Source organism: Apaloderma vittatum, unplaced genomic scaffold (genome assembly GCF_000703405.1).
Source record: "Apaloderma vittatum isolate BGI_N311 unplaced genomic scaffold, ASM70340v1 scaffold20361, whole genome shotgun sequence".
NCBI classification, from domain to species: domain Eukaryota; kingdom Metazoa; phylum Chordata; class Aves; order Trogoniformes; family Trogonidae; genus Apaloderma; species Apaloderma vittatum.
This window is the reverse complement of record NW_009698803.1, coordinates 53,834-69,877: the sequence shown is the minus strand read 5'-3', so window position 1 is coordinate 69,877 and position 16,044 is coordinate 53,834. Positions and strand designations below refer to the sequence as shown.

The window sequence follows — 16,044 nt, the reverse complement described above, 5'->3', positions numbered from 1 at the left end:
ACAAATGAGAGCATTAACGTTCCAATAATAATATTTTAATTCCTTGATTCTCATAGATTGATATGCTTTAAAACATATACTGACTAAATTATATAGTGTTGAATTGGTAAAGTTCCCTCTAATTTTCTTATTTCTTGATCTTGGGATTTAGAATTGCATGCTGTTAAAAATGCACTGAAAAAGGGCAGAAATGACTTTGTAGTTAATATATTCCACATGTTCTCCATATTTGTACCAGGTCTGGCTTGGATGGAGCTAACTTTCTTCATAGCAGCCCATATGGTGCTGGGTTTCCTATATGTGATCAAAACTGTGTTGATAACACACCAATGGTTTAGCTGTTACGCTGAACACTGCTCACACAGCATCAGGGCTTTCTCTGTTTCTCATGGTTTCCCACCTGGAGAGCATGCTGGGGGTCGGCAAGACTTTGGGAGGGAGCACAGCCAGGACAGCTGACTCGAATTGACCAAAGACATACCCCATACCACGTAACGCCGTGCTCTGCAGCGAAACCGGAGCGGGGGAAGTTGTTCCGGGGTAGCTGTTGCCCAGAGACTGGCTGGGCACCAGTCTGCTCATGGGAGGTGGCGAGTGCTTGCCTTTGCACTCCTTGTTTCTGTAGGATTTTTGGATGATCAGTGGGTGGATTGTTGTAGCTGTGAGTTGGTTTCTTGGTGGTGCTTTTTTGGGGGGGGGTGGGTTTGGATTTTTCCATTCCTTACTTCACTTAAGTGAACTGCCTTAATCTCAACTCAGAAGGTTTTCTTGCTTTTGCCCTTCTCATTTCCTTCTCCCATCAAAACCTGATGGGAAGTGAGTGAGCAAGCGTGTGGGGAGCTTACCTGCCAGACAGGTCAACCCATCACAATATCTTAGATTCCATAAGAAATGGACCAACTAATTACTTCTCAAAATACTAAATAGACCAAAATCAAAAAATACACTCTTTAAGAAAAACTCACAGCTAATCTAACATTTGAGAACAGAAAAACTTACTAAATGTGTACCCTACAAAAACTGAGCAAGAAATGCTACTGAAACATTATGTCTACCAAAAATCATAGCTACCAAAAATGTAGCTGCTTGACATGAAATTATTGCACTATTTTGAACCTGCAGGCAGTCAGATCAGTGTACTATCCAGTGGGAAAAAAAGAGCAAGTATAACACAAAAAAAGATGACAAGTCAGTATTTTACATTTAATATAAACCTGAAGACTATATCTTTGAGAACTCTCTTAATTTCATTGTTTGTGAGTACATGTTACAACAGACCACTACTGTTAATGATACACAGCATCAGTAAAACACATAAATTACATTACTGAATGATATATACACAATGTCCATCAGCAAATATAGAAAGTGAATTTGCTTTACAGACCAGTATATATTTTCAAACATAAAAATTACTAGGTGTTACTTGGTCATGCCCTGATTGGAGGAGGGGGAAGCAAATCCAAAATATACATCACTTCTTTGAATTTTTCATCCCAGAAATCTGACACCCACAGTGTTTTAATAAATATTTCTACACATTAATTTGAAAAATGAGTTATTATTCTGTACTGAAATAGAATGCAATAGTCTCTATTAAGACTAAACTATTAAGTGAAACAAGCATGGATTTAAAGCAAAAAGGCAATAATGTTAATAAAAATAAATGTGATGCTTCCACAGGTTGACAGGGCTAAGAAACTGCAGCTTTCCCACCTTTTAAGTCATAAATTAGAATCTTTCATAGGACTCAGCTCACTTATTTCACCATTTCCCACCACTAGTAGAGATGGAGAATGTGAAAGAATTTTTGAGTTGCACAGCTGGTCTCTCTTCATTGCAAACACATAAGGTTTTAATCACCAACTTCGAACAGCTCATTTCCTGACGGAGATTGGCCTATGGACAGTTTATCCTGACTGAGTACTAACCACAATGTATACACCCCAGACATTTCCAAAAATTTCTAATATGAATCAGTAAGTCTCTCTCCTAATGCTGTACAGGAGATAACAGTCCACCAGGGGACTACCAGTTCGATAACAGAAGAGAAATCCTTTTCCGACTATGACACTGATCCATATTCACTATTTAAAAATAAAAACAACCATAAAAATCCAGATGTACTCCAGTTAAATAAAGACTGATGTTGAAGCAGCAAGAACGCACAAGAGATTCCTAAGAATCAGGCTAGATATGGTGGATAAGTGGCAGGAGAAGAGAGAAGTAAATAAGAGGATTTATCAAGTTCTAGATCTCTGACTATCTGAAAGACGAAATATTCTTTGCAAGAAAAGAAGATCTTCCCTTAATTTCCTCTAAGTATATCTTTCTAAGCTTCCTTCTTGGCCGCTTATCTCTTAACAGTTCAAGGAACTTTCCCATTTTATTTGAAGAGTAAGTATAGTACACACACAAGTAGCAGGATTTAATAGCTTTAAAATGTGTACTTTGCTAAACAATATCACTCATATAGTACAATTTTAACTACATGCAAAGAAATTAAGTAAGTTGCCTTGATTTTCAGTTCACTAATGCCACAGAGAAAGTAAATAACCTTTCAGACAAGGTGCAGCACATGCTCTTACCATATGCTTCATTTTCCTCATTTACCATATAATCTTACTAATCAAAACCTAGATTTAAGAGCATCAAAAGACAAAACAGCATTTACAAAAGATGAACTGGATGATTATAGTTTCTACCATAGGTTGGAAACGTAACTTACTTTTATTATCTAGCTGAGCCCTATATTTACTAAATCCTTTTAGCCGTACTCTCTGGCCCAGCAGATCAAGGAACTCTTCAAACGCTGGTCCTGCCATCTCATTGTTATACATTTCTTCTTCTGTGCTTTGGCCTGCTTTGCAGTAAAGGATACCAATCTTATGTTGAAAACTCAGCTGAAATAAAAAAAGAGAAGGAAGGGAAAAATTACAGAAGCAAAGTCAGTACTAGAACAAATATTAACAATTAAATTAGTAACGCTGCTATAACTTCTGGCAGAAGTTTTCTGAAAGTGAAAAAAGTAACTATTTTGATTTATGAAATTAAGTCACCACAGAAAAAACCCAGACTACTACCATGAAAGAAACCTGGTTTGTCACTATCCAAACACAGATAAAAACAGTATATGAAGATTTTTGACTTAATCAGCTAGAAATGCACACCCTACTGCATGTTATATAGAGTACTGTCTTTCTTTTCTTAGCTTTTATCCATATCTAAGATGAAAAACAGGAAACCTCCATGTGAATGGATTAGTCCTAATATTAACTGACAACTTTTAGAGTTTCACAAACTGAGAGACTATTGGTCACGCCAGATTCCCCTAAGACACTTATCTATGATTCATGACTCAATTCAACTCTGCAGCCGTAGACTTCTCTTAATCAACTTTCAGGATTACTGTCTAAAACACCTGGTATCCAAAGACTGTACATATTCCTACTAGAGCAAAGGTGACAAGAACAGTCTGCTTCACCATAGTCATATGTATCATATGGTCTGCCATGTTAAGTATACTGTAAAACTCAAATCCATAAACATGCTACTGCACTGATGTTTTATCACAGCAATTTTGAGGAAAAGCTACAAGATGAGAATACTAAAAGGTCAAGAAACATGCATACATGAAGGGAGGAAGTGTCAAAAATACCATCTTAACCTTACCTCTTCAATAAATGCTGCATTTCTCCATTGTAAGTGGAAAGTTGTACACAAGGCAGTTTACAACAGCCAAATAAACCCCACCTCCTCCACAAAAAAGCAGCAAATCCCACAAATTAAAAAGAAAAAGAAACACTCTACCCAAATCCTCATCACTCCTGGAGAAATAAAAGCTTTCACTATGCCTTTACTAATGTAGCCTTCTGTATCTTCATGATCCTACTGCTTTTTTAAGCATGCAATTCAAGATTTAACTTTATTTTCATGCACAACCAATACAGAAAAGCTCTCCAGGATTTCCAAGCTAACGAAGATTTTTGAAGGCCATAGACAAAATCACTGACACTAATAATCTCCTGTCCCAAAGGTAAATGTATGAAAATGCAGTAACAAGGAAATGCTAGACTATTAAAGTCAATAGTAAAACAATTAATAACATCAATTGGGCCTGGAGTTCTTTTTTTGACTATTAAGTGAAGCCTACCAGTGGGACAATTTCTTCTCATTTTAACAAACAGGCCTAACTCAGTGATCTCTGCAGATCTATATTTACGGTAATGCACACTACTGAATTTGGTCTACTGGTGTAGAAAACTTGCAGCACAGCAGGATTGAGAGGAGTGTGTGGTGGTAGCCCCCCTGCAGCTGCGGTGAGTCCCAATCCATCCTCTCCTTTGATCCCCGCTTTAGGCATGGGGGAGCCCTTATGGAACATACTCTGGCAGGAGGCCACTGACCAGGGAGCAGTTAGGAACAAAGAACAGGCTTAGTAAGGACAGGAATGAGTAATGGTGCTACAATAAGGTTTCACTCAGGCAGCACAGAACACTGAAGATCTAGGAGCTGTGCCAAAGTTTGATGCTGACTGGGAAGAATGACCAGCTGAAATAAAAGGAGGTTCTGGGTTACAGATGCACTGTAAGAGCTGCTTGAGTCAGAGCACTGAACTCTGGAGCAGGGCAGGGTTAAGATACCAGCTTGCTCTTGTAACTTTCTTTTGACTGGCATTAGACGCTACCCATTCAGAGTGCTTCCTTGCTTGATCCCTTATTTTGAAGCTCTGCCTGGAGAGGGTAAGGTATTTAACAAAAGGTTCCAGATTGCACACTCGTGACTATTTTATTCAGTGGAAAGCTAACATGAACATTTCATGGAAGAAACCGGAAGGGAACTGGTTATACAAACATTAGATTATAGGAAGCAGTGCTGTTACCTGACGTTTCCCAGCAGAGACCTAAAATGATTGTGAGCACACTGCTGCTGCTATGCCAGCTCTGTGCCAGATAGTTTATCTTAAACCACATTGGCATTAGAAAATTTCTCTGAGTTCCCACTAGAACTGAGGAGTGGGAAAATTAAGTGCTAACTGAGCCACCAACAAGAGAGGCAACAACTAGCAGTGAAGAAGCACCTGGGCAAAATATTCAGTCTAGCAATATGCAGTCACATTCCTTCATTATTTCTGAGTGCACCAGTAATTCCTGAATTTGTTCACGTATATCAATGTAATTTCAAACAGAAGTGAAGTATACTATCTTCCAAAACAACTTCCCATCCCACAGTTTAAACATTGTCCTAGGAGACACTGAAGATGAGGATCCAAAACTCTTCAGCCCGAGGAGGGAATTAATCCTGGGTTTTCACTTCATGGCCAAGTTCTGTAAACACTAGGCAGTTATCTACAAATTTAATTTTACCAATATCACTGTTCCTAAACAAGGCACCAGCTGCAAGATCATTTGCAGTAATATAAACCTCCTACCTGTGTGCTAGGAGCACTCATCACTATGAAATTAAGCAAAAGAACTCTCACGCAAGATCATGTGGACTGGGCAGAAGTAGAAATTGAGATACCTTTAGAATATCAATGCCTAAGAAAGAAATAATTAAATGAGCTTTGGCAGGATATTCTTATGTGGCGCATTTAACTGACATGAAAAACTGCCAGAATATCTAAAAGTGAAACAGTCTGCCAGTTTTGAAATGGTATTGCATGCTAATTCAAGCATAAATAATTGCAGACATGGTTCTGATTTCATGATTTCTAAATTAGAAATTTTACATTTAATATAACACGTAAAGAACTTTAATAATGTGACATCAGAAAATAATTTCTAAACCCATTTAGCTACTTGGGTATATGATACAAATTAAAGGTGCATAAAAGTCTACCCTGACTCAAAATTACTATATACTATTCAGAATCACTCACTACTGAATCCTGGCATCTTGTCATCTTCATGTACAGAACAGATTCCTTATCATGTAACAACAGCCTGTTCACTGTCATCACATGAAGATTTTAGAGCGTTTCTGGCAAGGAATCTCAAGAGATTAGACACTTAATAGCCACTATATATCACTGCAATCAAAGCTCCTAATATCTTTGGGCTTTTTGTAAACTTCAGCCTTTGCTTTAGAGAGAAGTGAACATTCCCAGAGGGCCATGAGAGGAACCAAAAAGCATATATACAATAAACAACCATTAGTAGAAATGGAGAGCCGGAAGTAGGGGGGAATTACAGAGAGGTTAAAAAAAAAACATCAAAAGACATCCTTGTCCAGGTTGACTTTTCTCTTAAATTTACAGCCAAATCTAATGCTGATCATCATATGCCAGAATAAACTGGGAAAATGCAGATTCTTTATTTATAGAATCATAGAACAATTCAGGTTGGAAAAGACCCTTGGGATCATCGAGTCCAACCATTGACCCTACACTACAAGTTCACCCCTAAACCATATCACCCAACACCACATCTAAACGACACTTAAACACATCCAAGGATGGCGACTCAACCACCTCCCTAGGCAGTCTGTTCCAGTGTCTGAGAACTCTTTCCATGAAGAATTTCTTCCTAATGTCCAGCCTAAAATTGCTCAAACTAGTTCAACCATTCAATTTGCATCTACCTTCTACTGTCATTTTAGAGACAGTTTTAGCCCATGTAAGTTTTTTTTTTTAAATTAATAGTCATGTGCTACATACCCCTTGTTCATCGAGTTTAAGCAGCTGTTCAGGTACTTTGGGTGAGTTGGAAGCCTGTCTCAGGCACTGAATACTCAGCTCTGGTATAACGTACTCCAGTACCTCTTTGAGAGGTAGACCTCTTGCCGTGCCATGCCGAGCAGTGGATGGTATAGCATCTTCCAAAATTGCTCCTCTAAGTGTAGTAAGCTGCAGTAAAAGTAAACCACATAAAACGTTTTTAGCTCTAATGCTACAATGAATTTTAAAGATACAAGCTTCAGGCTTTAGCAGAAGCATGGAAGAACGAGAGACTTTTATTGTCTCAGTGACAAATATATTTTTGTTTAAAGAAATTAACTGATGATCTTATCAACTTTCTAATTCCTAAGATTATTACTTTTTTTTTTAAAAAAAAATTTAAAATACAATGAAAATTAAAAATTGTTAATTTTAATGCCATATTACTCTAGCAGACACAGTAGTTGAATGTGAGGTTGGTCAGGTAAGATAAGCCAGAGTTACAGAACCTTCATTTTACCATCCACTTGTTTTTTAAACCATGCTGCTCCTTCTTCACTGGATTTGGCAAAAAGAGAGTAATTTCTTAGAAATGAGTCAGCTGAATAACCTCTCTACACATACATACAAAGACACCTTTTTGCCAATAAACACTGGTTTAAAAAATATATTTAATATATCTATTCCTGTATTTGTTTGTATAAGCATACAAGCCCAGATATATCAGGAGGTCTAGTTGACGCTTCTTTATGTTCTAATCACCATAAAAAGCAACAGGCATAAGGATTATGAAAATTTATAGTTGCTTGCTGCAATAATAATGTGCATTTTCCTACAAATCAAAACTAGTTGCTGTGATAAAGGAATTTGTTTGCAAGAGATACTAATTCACTTGAAATGGAAGTTATGATACATGTCCTTTCACAATGATCACAAGCGAGCTACTCCTCCAAATGAGATGACTATTTTTATCAACACATTAATATACCTTCCACAAATCATGTATGTAGAAGTACATAAAAACATTTCAGAAAAGAAAGCTTCTAAGAAACTATTTTGAAACAAAATACAAACATACAAGCAAGTTTGCTCTGTCCTAGCAGTTCCCCTCAGCCAACTCACCACCCTTTAGGTGCCTGCTCAAGAAGAGAAACATTTTACGCAGTACAGAAAACTTTGTTCCAGGAGCAACTGCATTTAGTAACAATACAAGAACCATCCCTTTCCTGCGACCAGATTCACTTTAAAAGTTAGCAACATATCCACAGACAAACAACTAGTACCCTAAGCTCTAAGTTAACTGTTCAACTCCCTCACAAAATTACTAAAAGAATGTTACCTCACTTGTCCTGAAAACTATACGATAGTTGAACTGAGATCCTTCTTTCTCCTTGGCATCTTCAACCTTCTCCCTCCGGATGCTGACTGCTACGGGTCCAAGATTTTCATCTATCCCAAAGTAGTTCTGATGCTCTTTTGCACAAAAGTGAACAAAGAGAGAACAATAAAATATGAGTTTCCCATAAAATGTTCATCAAATCTCATTAAAAATTTCTGTAGCAAGAAAAAAAAAAGTTTTAATTGAACTTTGAGTTTTGTAAACATACTGGCTGTGATACAATTAGTATATAAATCAAAAATTCCTAATTTTGTGAGCACGATGTATCATAGTTGATGGTCACTCATATCACATAACTCAAATTACTGCAACTACTGCTACTATGAAATACTTTTTTTTTTTGCATTTTTGTTAATACAAAATGAATCATTTTGCTTGACGCTGTAAGAAACTGCTTTGGAAAAACTATACATAAAGTCTTTAACAAAAGCTAACAGTCTTCAAACAAAAAGGCGCTACCTAGCTTCCTTCATTTCATTTCATTCATTCTTATTTAAAGCATCTTTAAGTAGCATCTCAGTTTTAACAAGTGAAAATTGAGGGTAGGAACTCTTCAGTTTTTGATGATTAAATTCATCCTTAAGCCAACTGGCGCAGTCTAGGAGAATAAAACACTATTGGCAAAAGAGAAAGATCTAAATTATGAGACCATTTAAGCAGACTAGACACACTCAAGTCCAGGGGACCAAAAAGGATACATGTTGAGGGAATTAGCTGCTACCACTGTAAGGCCATTTATCATATTTGAAAGGTCATAGCAAGGGGTTACACTCATCTTTAAAAAGTGTGTCTGGGAAGCTATAGACTAGCCACCATAACCCTTAGTTCCCAGGGAGATTAAGGAACAAATTCTCATGGAAGACATTTCCAGGCACATGAAGGACAAAAAGATGCTTGGAAACAGCCTGCATAGATTTACCAAATGCAAATCATGCATGACCAACCCAGTTGCTTTCTACAATGAAATGACTGGCTTTACAGATGAGGAAGGAGCAATCACTGTCACCTACTTGTACTTTAGCAATGCCTTTTACACAGTCTTCCATAGCGTCTGTGCATCTAAACTGAAACATGGTTTGGATGTGCAAATTACGAGATGGAAAGAAACTGGCTGGAACACTGGCCTTAAAGGACTGTGATCAGTAACAAAAATTCCAATCAGTGGCCCCAGTTACTAAAAGGTTTATCAAAATCTGTTATTGTTTCATAATTTTTTTTTAAATATCTAAATGATAGAATGGAATGCATCCTCAATTAAGTTCATGTATGTGACCAAGCTCAAGGAGGACAGTTCCGGTATTGGATGTTAGGGCTGTAGTTAGGTACAATGGACCACGGTGAAGAACTGGCAGGCTTTTACCAAATGAATATATGTGCATAGTGCAGATACTGAAATGCATACACGTTGCAGTATTTTACAAAAGCAGGCAAAGGACGTTAATTCATCCACACATGTAGACTCCTAGAGCTGCTATAGGGTGTCTGTGTTTTACTGCCCACTCTCTGCTGAGCTGCACATGAAGCATCTCCTAATCCGCTGACGTTTTCAACCTGACACATTAAAACAAACACTCCTTTTGACAATCTGAGCAAATAGACTTTTGAAAATCTTATGAAAATCACAGACTGACATCTAGACCAGAACAAGTTCATACAACAGCACAGACTTAGGGACCAACAGCCTCAGGAGCTGCCCTGTGGAAAAGTCCTGGGGACCCTGGTGAGCAAGAGGCTGCACAGCAGCCAGCAGAACCCCCTGCAGAGAAGAAGGCTAACCGCACTCTGGGCTGCACGAGCAAGAGCACACCAGCAGGTCAGGAGAAGACCTTAAGCCTCTCTTTTTGGCACTTTTGAGGCCACATAAGAAATAGGGCCCACTTTTGGACAGAGTGGAACAAGGCCAGCAGACAATTACCAAGACAGACCGGAGCATATAACAGATGAGGAGAGGCTGAAGGAGATAGGCTTGTGCAGCACGAAGAACACCAGGTTAAGGGGGAAATAATTGCAGGACCTTCAGAAATGTCTTCCAATCCAATTTATGCTATAATTCCATATTTTAAATAGCTATGAAGTAATAGAGTAATTTCTCCTTTGTAGATTGTTTGGATTAAAAAAAACACTTAGCTAGTGTTTCTGAGATAGTTTGATCCTTTCTATTTTAGCAATGTTGGGAAATGTGTTGGGAAGTTTCTGCATATTGTCTTTCACTGAGAAGTCATCCATACTCTCAAAATTGATACAAAAAGATAAAAGTTCCCTCTCCATAAATGGCAGTCTTATTAATCAAATCAAGTTTAAATTGAGTTTCCAGTAGCCTTTCAAATAAACCTATTTATAAAGTATGCTGGTGGTTACAGTCCATCTCCCAGTGGAGAGAAAATGAGTAGCAGCACATTACAACATTCTTCTTTGGAAAGCAACACCTGGGATCAAAGGGGCACAAGCATTAAATTATTTGCTCATGCTTGCCAACTACATTCCTTCCCCAGCCTGAGCATTCTACCTGCATGGATAAAGCATACCTCATGGATTTCCCGGTGTTAAATTAAAGCTTTGAGCCTTAATGGGCAATTTTTTTCAAATCGAAGAGGATTTTACAGAGAGGGATGGGAGGGGGAGAGACAGGTTCAGAGGCCAAACACTTGGATCAACAGAAAAACTCCCCACAGGTGCATATTCAAGCTTCAACAAAAGGTAAACTTCTCAGTTAGGGTTTCTATAGCTTCCCATTTTGATGTAAATCTAGAAAAGGGGTATTACATAGTTATTAGATTTCTTGGCTGCAGTATTACTGAGCAGAAAAATGCAAGCTTGGCAGATACCTGCTCATTGTTTGTACAACATGAAAGACAAAACCAAAGATGTTATTTATGTGCATTAAAAATAAAATAGGTAAAAGAGTTTCAAGAATGGGAATTAAAGAATCTGAAGTAATTTAAAGAATAGCACAGTATTGACATTCTGGGATTTGAGGAAAATAATTTTGATTCAAAGCACTTTACAATCAATCATAAAGTACAAACTCATTAAGCTCAGTTAAATGCATTTCTGTTGACTGAAAAGTATCAGCTGGAAAGAATAAGTGTTATTTTCTAGCTGTTTAGAAAGAGATTTTAAGATAGTCATAATTTTTTACTTTTTCATTTTGAGGAATAATTGTCAAATTTTCTTCCAATACAAAAGTCATTTATAAAAAAAATCGAGTTAATACTAAAATCTTGCTAAGCCTGTACATTTCTAGGACATTTTTTCAGTTTCGTATCAGCAGACAGATACAATAACACATAAAGAAATGGTGGCAAGCATCCCTCCAATAAAAAACATAGTAATAATAGCCAAGTCTCAAGGTATTATGAGGATAATTGCACAAGGGGAAAAGGACAAATCAATGATAACAAAAGGATATTTCAATTATTCTCATTAAAAATCAACATTGCATTTTTTCCCTTCTCATCCTCTTTTATCCCATAAAAATACAGTTCAGTAAAGGACATCATTAATAAATCAAAACCATGAGATAAAATAAGATACTCTAGCTTTTACAAATCTTAACTGAAAACTGAGATGATATTTTCCACAAACATTAACATATTTCACATCAGTCGTGTTGGATTTGATTTTAACAATAGTTACAAAGCTTATAAATATGCAGGATAAAACCACAGCTCATTTCAGAAGACACTGAATTCCAAATCTCTCGTTTCTTGAAAGGGAATGGAATAATTAGTGCTACACATGCCAGGGTGTTTCTTCCATGCATCTTAAAACAGAAATAAAACTTGTACGCTGACAAGTGCCAATTATAAAACTGTGAACTAAATAAAATATTCAGAGTTATTTCTTTTTCATAGATATCTTGTTAAAAAGCAAAGAAAATCAGTGGCATTACATATGTCTCTATATAAAAGTGACTATTGTTTGCTAAATTTTTATTTCATCCTTCCACAATCATTTTGCTAAATTCAACTGTGCTATTAAATCTACAATTCAATGAACAATCAGCTAGGAGAGCTCACTGTCATGGAAGAGCATCAAGACTCAGTATGCATATAAATGTAACTTTTTATTATATGGGAGATCAGCACAGCAGCAAGACATTTTGCTGCCTAAGGCAAAATGTCTATTATATTTCCTCTGCCCACAATAAACTTTGTTTAGGTGAGAACTCAGGTGTGTCCAGATGGAAATAATCTAGAAATCCTTCCATGCTTGATCGCTTAAAATAACAGGTATTGAAAATCAAGTTTTTAGCTCCATCAACATGTTTGCCCTGACTTGCTATATGTCTCATAAAAGCCACCCAATATAGATTGCTCTCATGTAGCTTCTGTGACAGCTCTATAGAAGCACAATGTGGAACAGGGGATGGCTTATCTATTGTTGTAAAGGTGAGAGGGTAATAATTCATTACTGGATATTAAATGCATCACATTATATTTACTTTTGAAGAACACTACTTACAAAACAATTAGTAACAAGGACAATAACAATTCAAGTTTCCTAGTCTTACACTACATGGGATAAAACTCTCAGATACAATTACTTAACTTTTCAATACTGTATCAATATAAACATACTTTACTCTTGGTCAAGAGATCATATATACACAAAACCACAACAGAGGTTAATTAAAACTAATTGCATTCACATCAACTTTGAAAAAGGGGTCATTAGGTCTGTTTATAGTATATTATTTCAAGTGCTTTTGAGTACTCCTTACATTTCTTTTTTTAATTTCTCTGACAAGATTTCTCTTCACAAAAAACATGACTCATCCACAGTAAAAGCATCTCACAAATAAGTCTTCTCTCATTTGGCTTAATCTTTGTCCTTTTTCCACTCCTCTCCTTATCCTGCTAGCACCTTTGTCCACTGACAACCTTCCTTTTGTTTCCAGCTGTGCCAGTCCTTCCTCCTCTCTGCCTCTCAAAACTCCTAACCTTTTGTCACAAGTTTCCCTTCATTCTCTTCCAGTCTGACTCCCCTCAACATTTTTTTATCCTTTATAATCAGCCTAGCTTAAAAACCATTTTGAACCTCTGAATTTACTGCCCATTCCTTGCTTAGGTCTCTTTTCTTCCTCTTCCATGACAGATCCAGATTCTTCTCTTCCTCACCTTTCACAGTCAGTATGTTCTAGGTGCCTATTGTGAACAAGCACTGTACCGTATTCTCTTTCGAGTCCCTTGTATAGGGTTATGGGACAAAGGAGTACAGTATAGTGCTTATTTCCTGATGTTCAGATTAAGTTAGAAGGCAGCAAGAAGACTTGGGCAGCAACAAATAGTCTTTTGAGGACAGAAACAGATTTTTTTTCTTTTAATCACAGCAAAAATATTGAGCTGTAGTTCATAATACGGAATGGTCAGAGACAAGTATTTTGGATGTCTCCCCACAAAAACAGAGATTTCACACACATTGCATAATGCATTAACCAATACAGACAGCCAAAGTAGATCACTAAGTGGAAACAGTTAATCTGAGTAACAATTCAAGCCAAGATAATTACTCTGCTGAGAAGAGCATCCTGTCACCTCAGAGTGTGAACATATACTAAAAGAAGAGGATAAAAGTCTAGGAGAAAGGTATAAAACAACCGTCTTTAAGCTAAAAAACTAAACAACGTCAGAAGCTCTCTGTTTAAGGGAGTATGTATATGTACATACAGCATGAAAGGCCCCAGGAGACAGCTGAAGACAGCAGAACCTAGAAAGGAGTCAGAAGCCTCAATAATAAACCCATCTTTTTTAGAAGTACCTTTTAGGAACAGATGATGGGTATCAATATTTACCATGCATTTTCTATATATAAATGCCATCCTTTCTTCCTGCCCACTGAGAAAGTTTGGTTCAGAGAAGTTAGTTTATGTACTACTTTAATTGATCCCACACTTGGTGAACTACTGCATAACTTTATGCATAGCCCACAGGTTGCTGAATATCCCTTAGAGAGAGCAAGAATAACAGGCTTAATTTTAGTAAAGAGTTTCAGGATCCTCTATAATACTTACGTCTCTCTATAAAGAAGAAGGAGGGAAAAAATAAGCTTTACTAAGCAACTTAAATCTAAAGCATGAATATCTCAGAACACTTGCATTAGAAGAATTTACCTTTTCCATAGAAGAACTTGCGGTAATAATATGCTCCAAGATCAATGTGTTCTATGATGTAACGCTTCACTTTCTCTCTGTGAATGGACTGGTTTTCTCTCGGTACTTCCAGTACTGAAACACCAGCATTTGTGCAATGGGAACTCAGAGAGGACTCAAAAGAACAACTTTCACCCGAAGAAAAAGATGCTGAATTTGCCCTAGAAAGTGCAATCCGTCTATCTCCTTCCCCACCAGTTTCGTTCCTGAAGTAAGGGCAACTCAATACTAAATCATTGCTTTTCCCATCACCCTCATCAGCATCTAAATTCTCTTTTGAATTGAGGTCCTCTTTGCTTCCCAAAGGAGACTCACAGTTTCCTGTTTGGCCTGCTGGCATCTGAGTTTGAGATGCAGCTGAAGCCCCAGTGGTTATATTTTTTCTTTTTCCTACATTTACTCTGGTAGCCATTGCTTCATTTATGTTAAACAAAACGCTCTGAACATCATAATGTGCAAAACATTTCTGACAGTTCCAAGAACGGACATTTCTGTCGAGTCTATCATCCAGCTCAGACGAAAACTTAAAAGTTTCATGCTCACTTTTAACTGTTCGCAATTTTCTAAATAGAGATGTTTCTACTGCTTCTGATTTTAGTCTCCTCTTGAAAGATTTCTCCCTATCTCGACCAATAAGCAGGGCACTATCCATATAATCCAAGCCAGAAATCCTGACAAATTCTCCCCTAGAGATCTGTGCAGCAGCATGTAGACTTGGAGAAACTGTAGGGTCACAGTGGAAAAACTCAGAAAATCCAAAAGGAGCGAGGGTTTTATGTTCAATATTTTCCACTCTGTATCCTCTTAGCATAGCAAAAAAATTTTCTCCAGACAAGCCTTGTCTGTCAATTGAAGAGGTACTGCCATATTCTCTATGCAGAGCTGCGCCAGTATTTGGGTTAACAGCATTCTGGTCTAACACATCTTCAGCATCAATATCACTTATTGTCACATCACTGTTGCTTCTTTGCCTTATGGGGTGAAGGCCCCTTTGAGGGGAATGAACAAAAAGATCTCCAATCGAATATTTTCCCTCTGTAAATTCCAATTCTAGCTCTTCTTGCTGTCCATCACTTTGGTCGTTTTGTCCATTTGGAAGTACTGAGCCAATGCTTTCATAACCGGTCGGAGGTCTGTTTTCCCAAGCAGCTTTACTCAGCTCTTTAGAGCAATCCTTTTTAGGAGGCCATTCAGATACCCTTGCTCGAACACCCATCTTAGGCACAGCCGGTGTACCATTTGTTTGATTATTTTCAGTTTTGCTAGATGCATTTGAAGAAACAGGAGGACCCATACTACCATTCAAAGCTTTAAGTTTTCTAGCAAAATAATCATCAGATTGCATGCTTCTTGAAGCCTCCCTGAACTTCGAGGAAGTTCTGCCAGCTTTGTGCTTATCTTCTTGCAAAGACCTTTGATCACTCATGTCCAGTCAGTAGGAGGGGGAACTGCTACTATTGCATCAAATCGCTATTACTTTTGTTGTTACATTGTCTTTTATAGGCTAATAAACTGCAATATAAAAATACAGTTAAAGTCTTCGCAGAAGGGCAAGTAGAAACTTCAGTGTAACATTTCTGTACAACTTCTGTCAGAAGAACAATCTGAAAAGATTTCCTTCAGTTCAGATGCATTCCGTTCAGTATTAATCCAGACAAACTTCTTTTATCTGTTCATAAAAAAAAAGGGGGAAAAAAAAGTATATTAAAATGCTTATAGTCAATAACAGTCAGGTTCCAATGTTGCTTGTACATTCACAACACCCCATGAAACTGGAACTAAGGGGAGTTGCTTTCTATGGTTTCCTATACTCTGCCTCCTTTAAATCCAACAAAT

General features: G+C 37.3%; 1 protein-coding gene across 1 annotated transcript in view; it reads right to left on the bottom strand.

Moving 5' to 3' along the window:
• Positions 1 to 15,792, bottom strand: part of SIPA1L2 (signal-induced proliferation-associated 1 like 2) — a 74,154-nt gene extending 58,362 nt beyond the window's left edge. Inside the window, exons 1-4 of the mRNA XM_009878167.1 lie at positions 14,170 to 15,792; positions 7,998 to 8,131; positions 6,659 to 6,847; positions 2,729 to 2,903 (exon numbers count right to left, since the gene is read on the bottom strand). Coding sequence (XP_009876469.1) covers positions 2,729 to 2,903; positions 6,659 to 6,847; positions 7,998 to 8,131; positions 14,170 to 15,634 — 1,963 coding nt within the window. The 5' untranslated portion in view covers positions 15,635 to 15,792. The remainder of the gene's footprint in view (positions 1 to 2,728; positions 2,904 to 6,658; positions 6,848 to 7,997; positions 8,132 to 14,169) is intronic.
• Between the last annotated feature and the right edge of the window lie 252 nt (positions 15,793 to 16,044).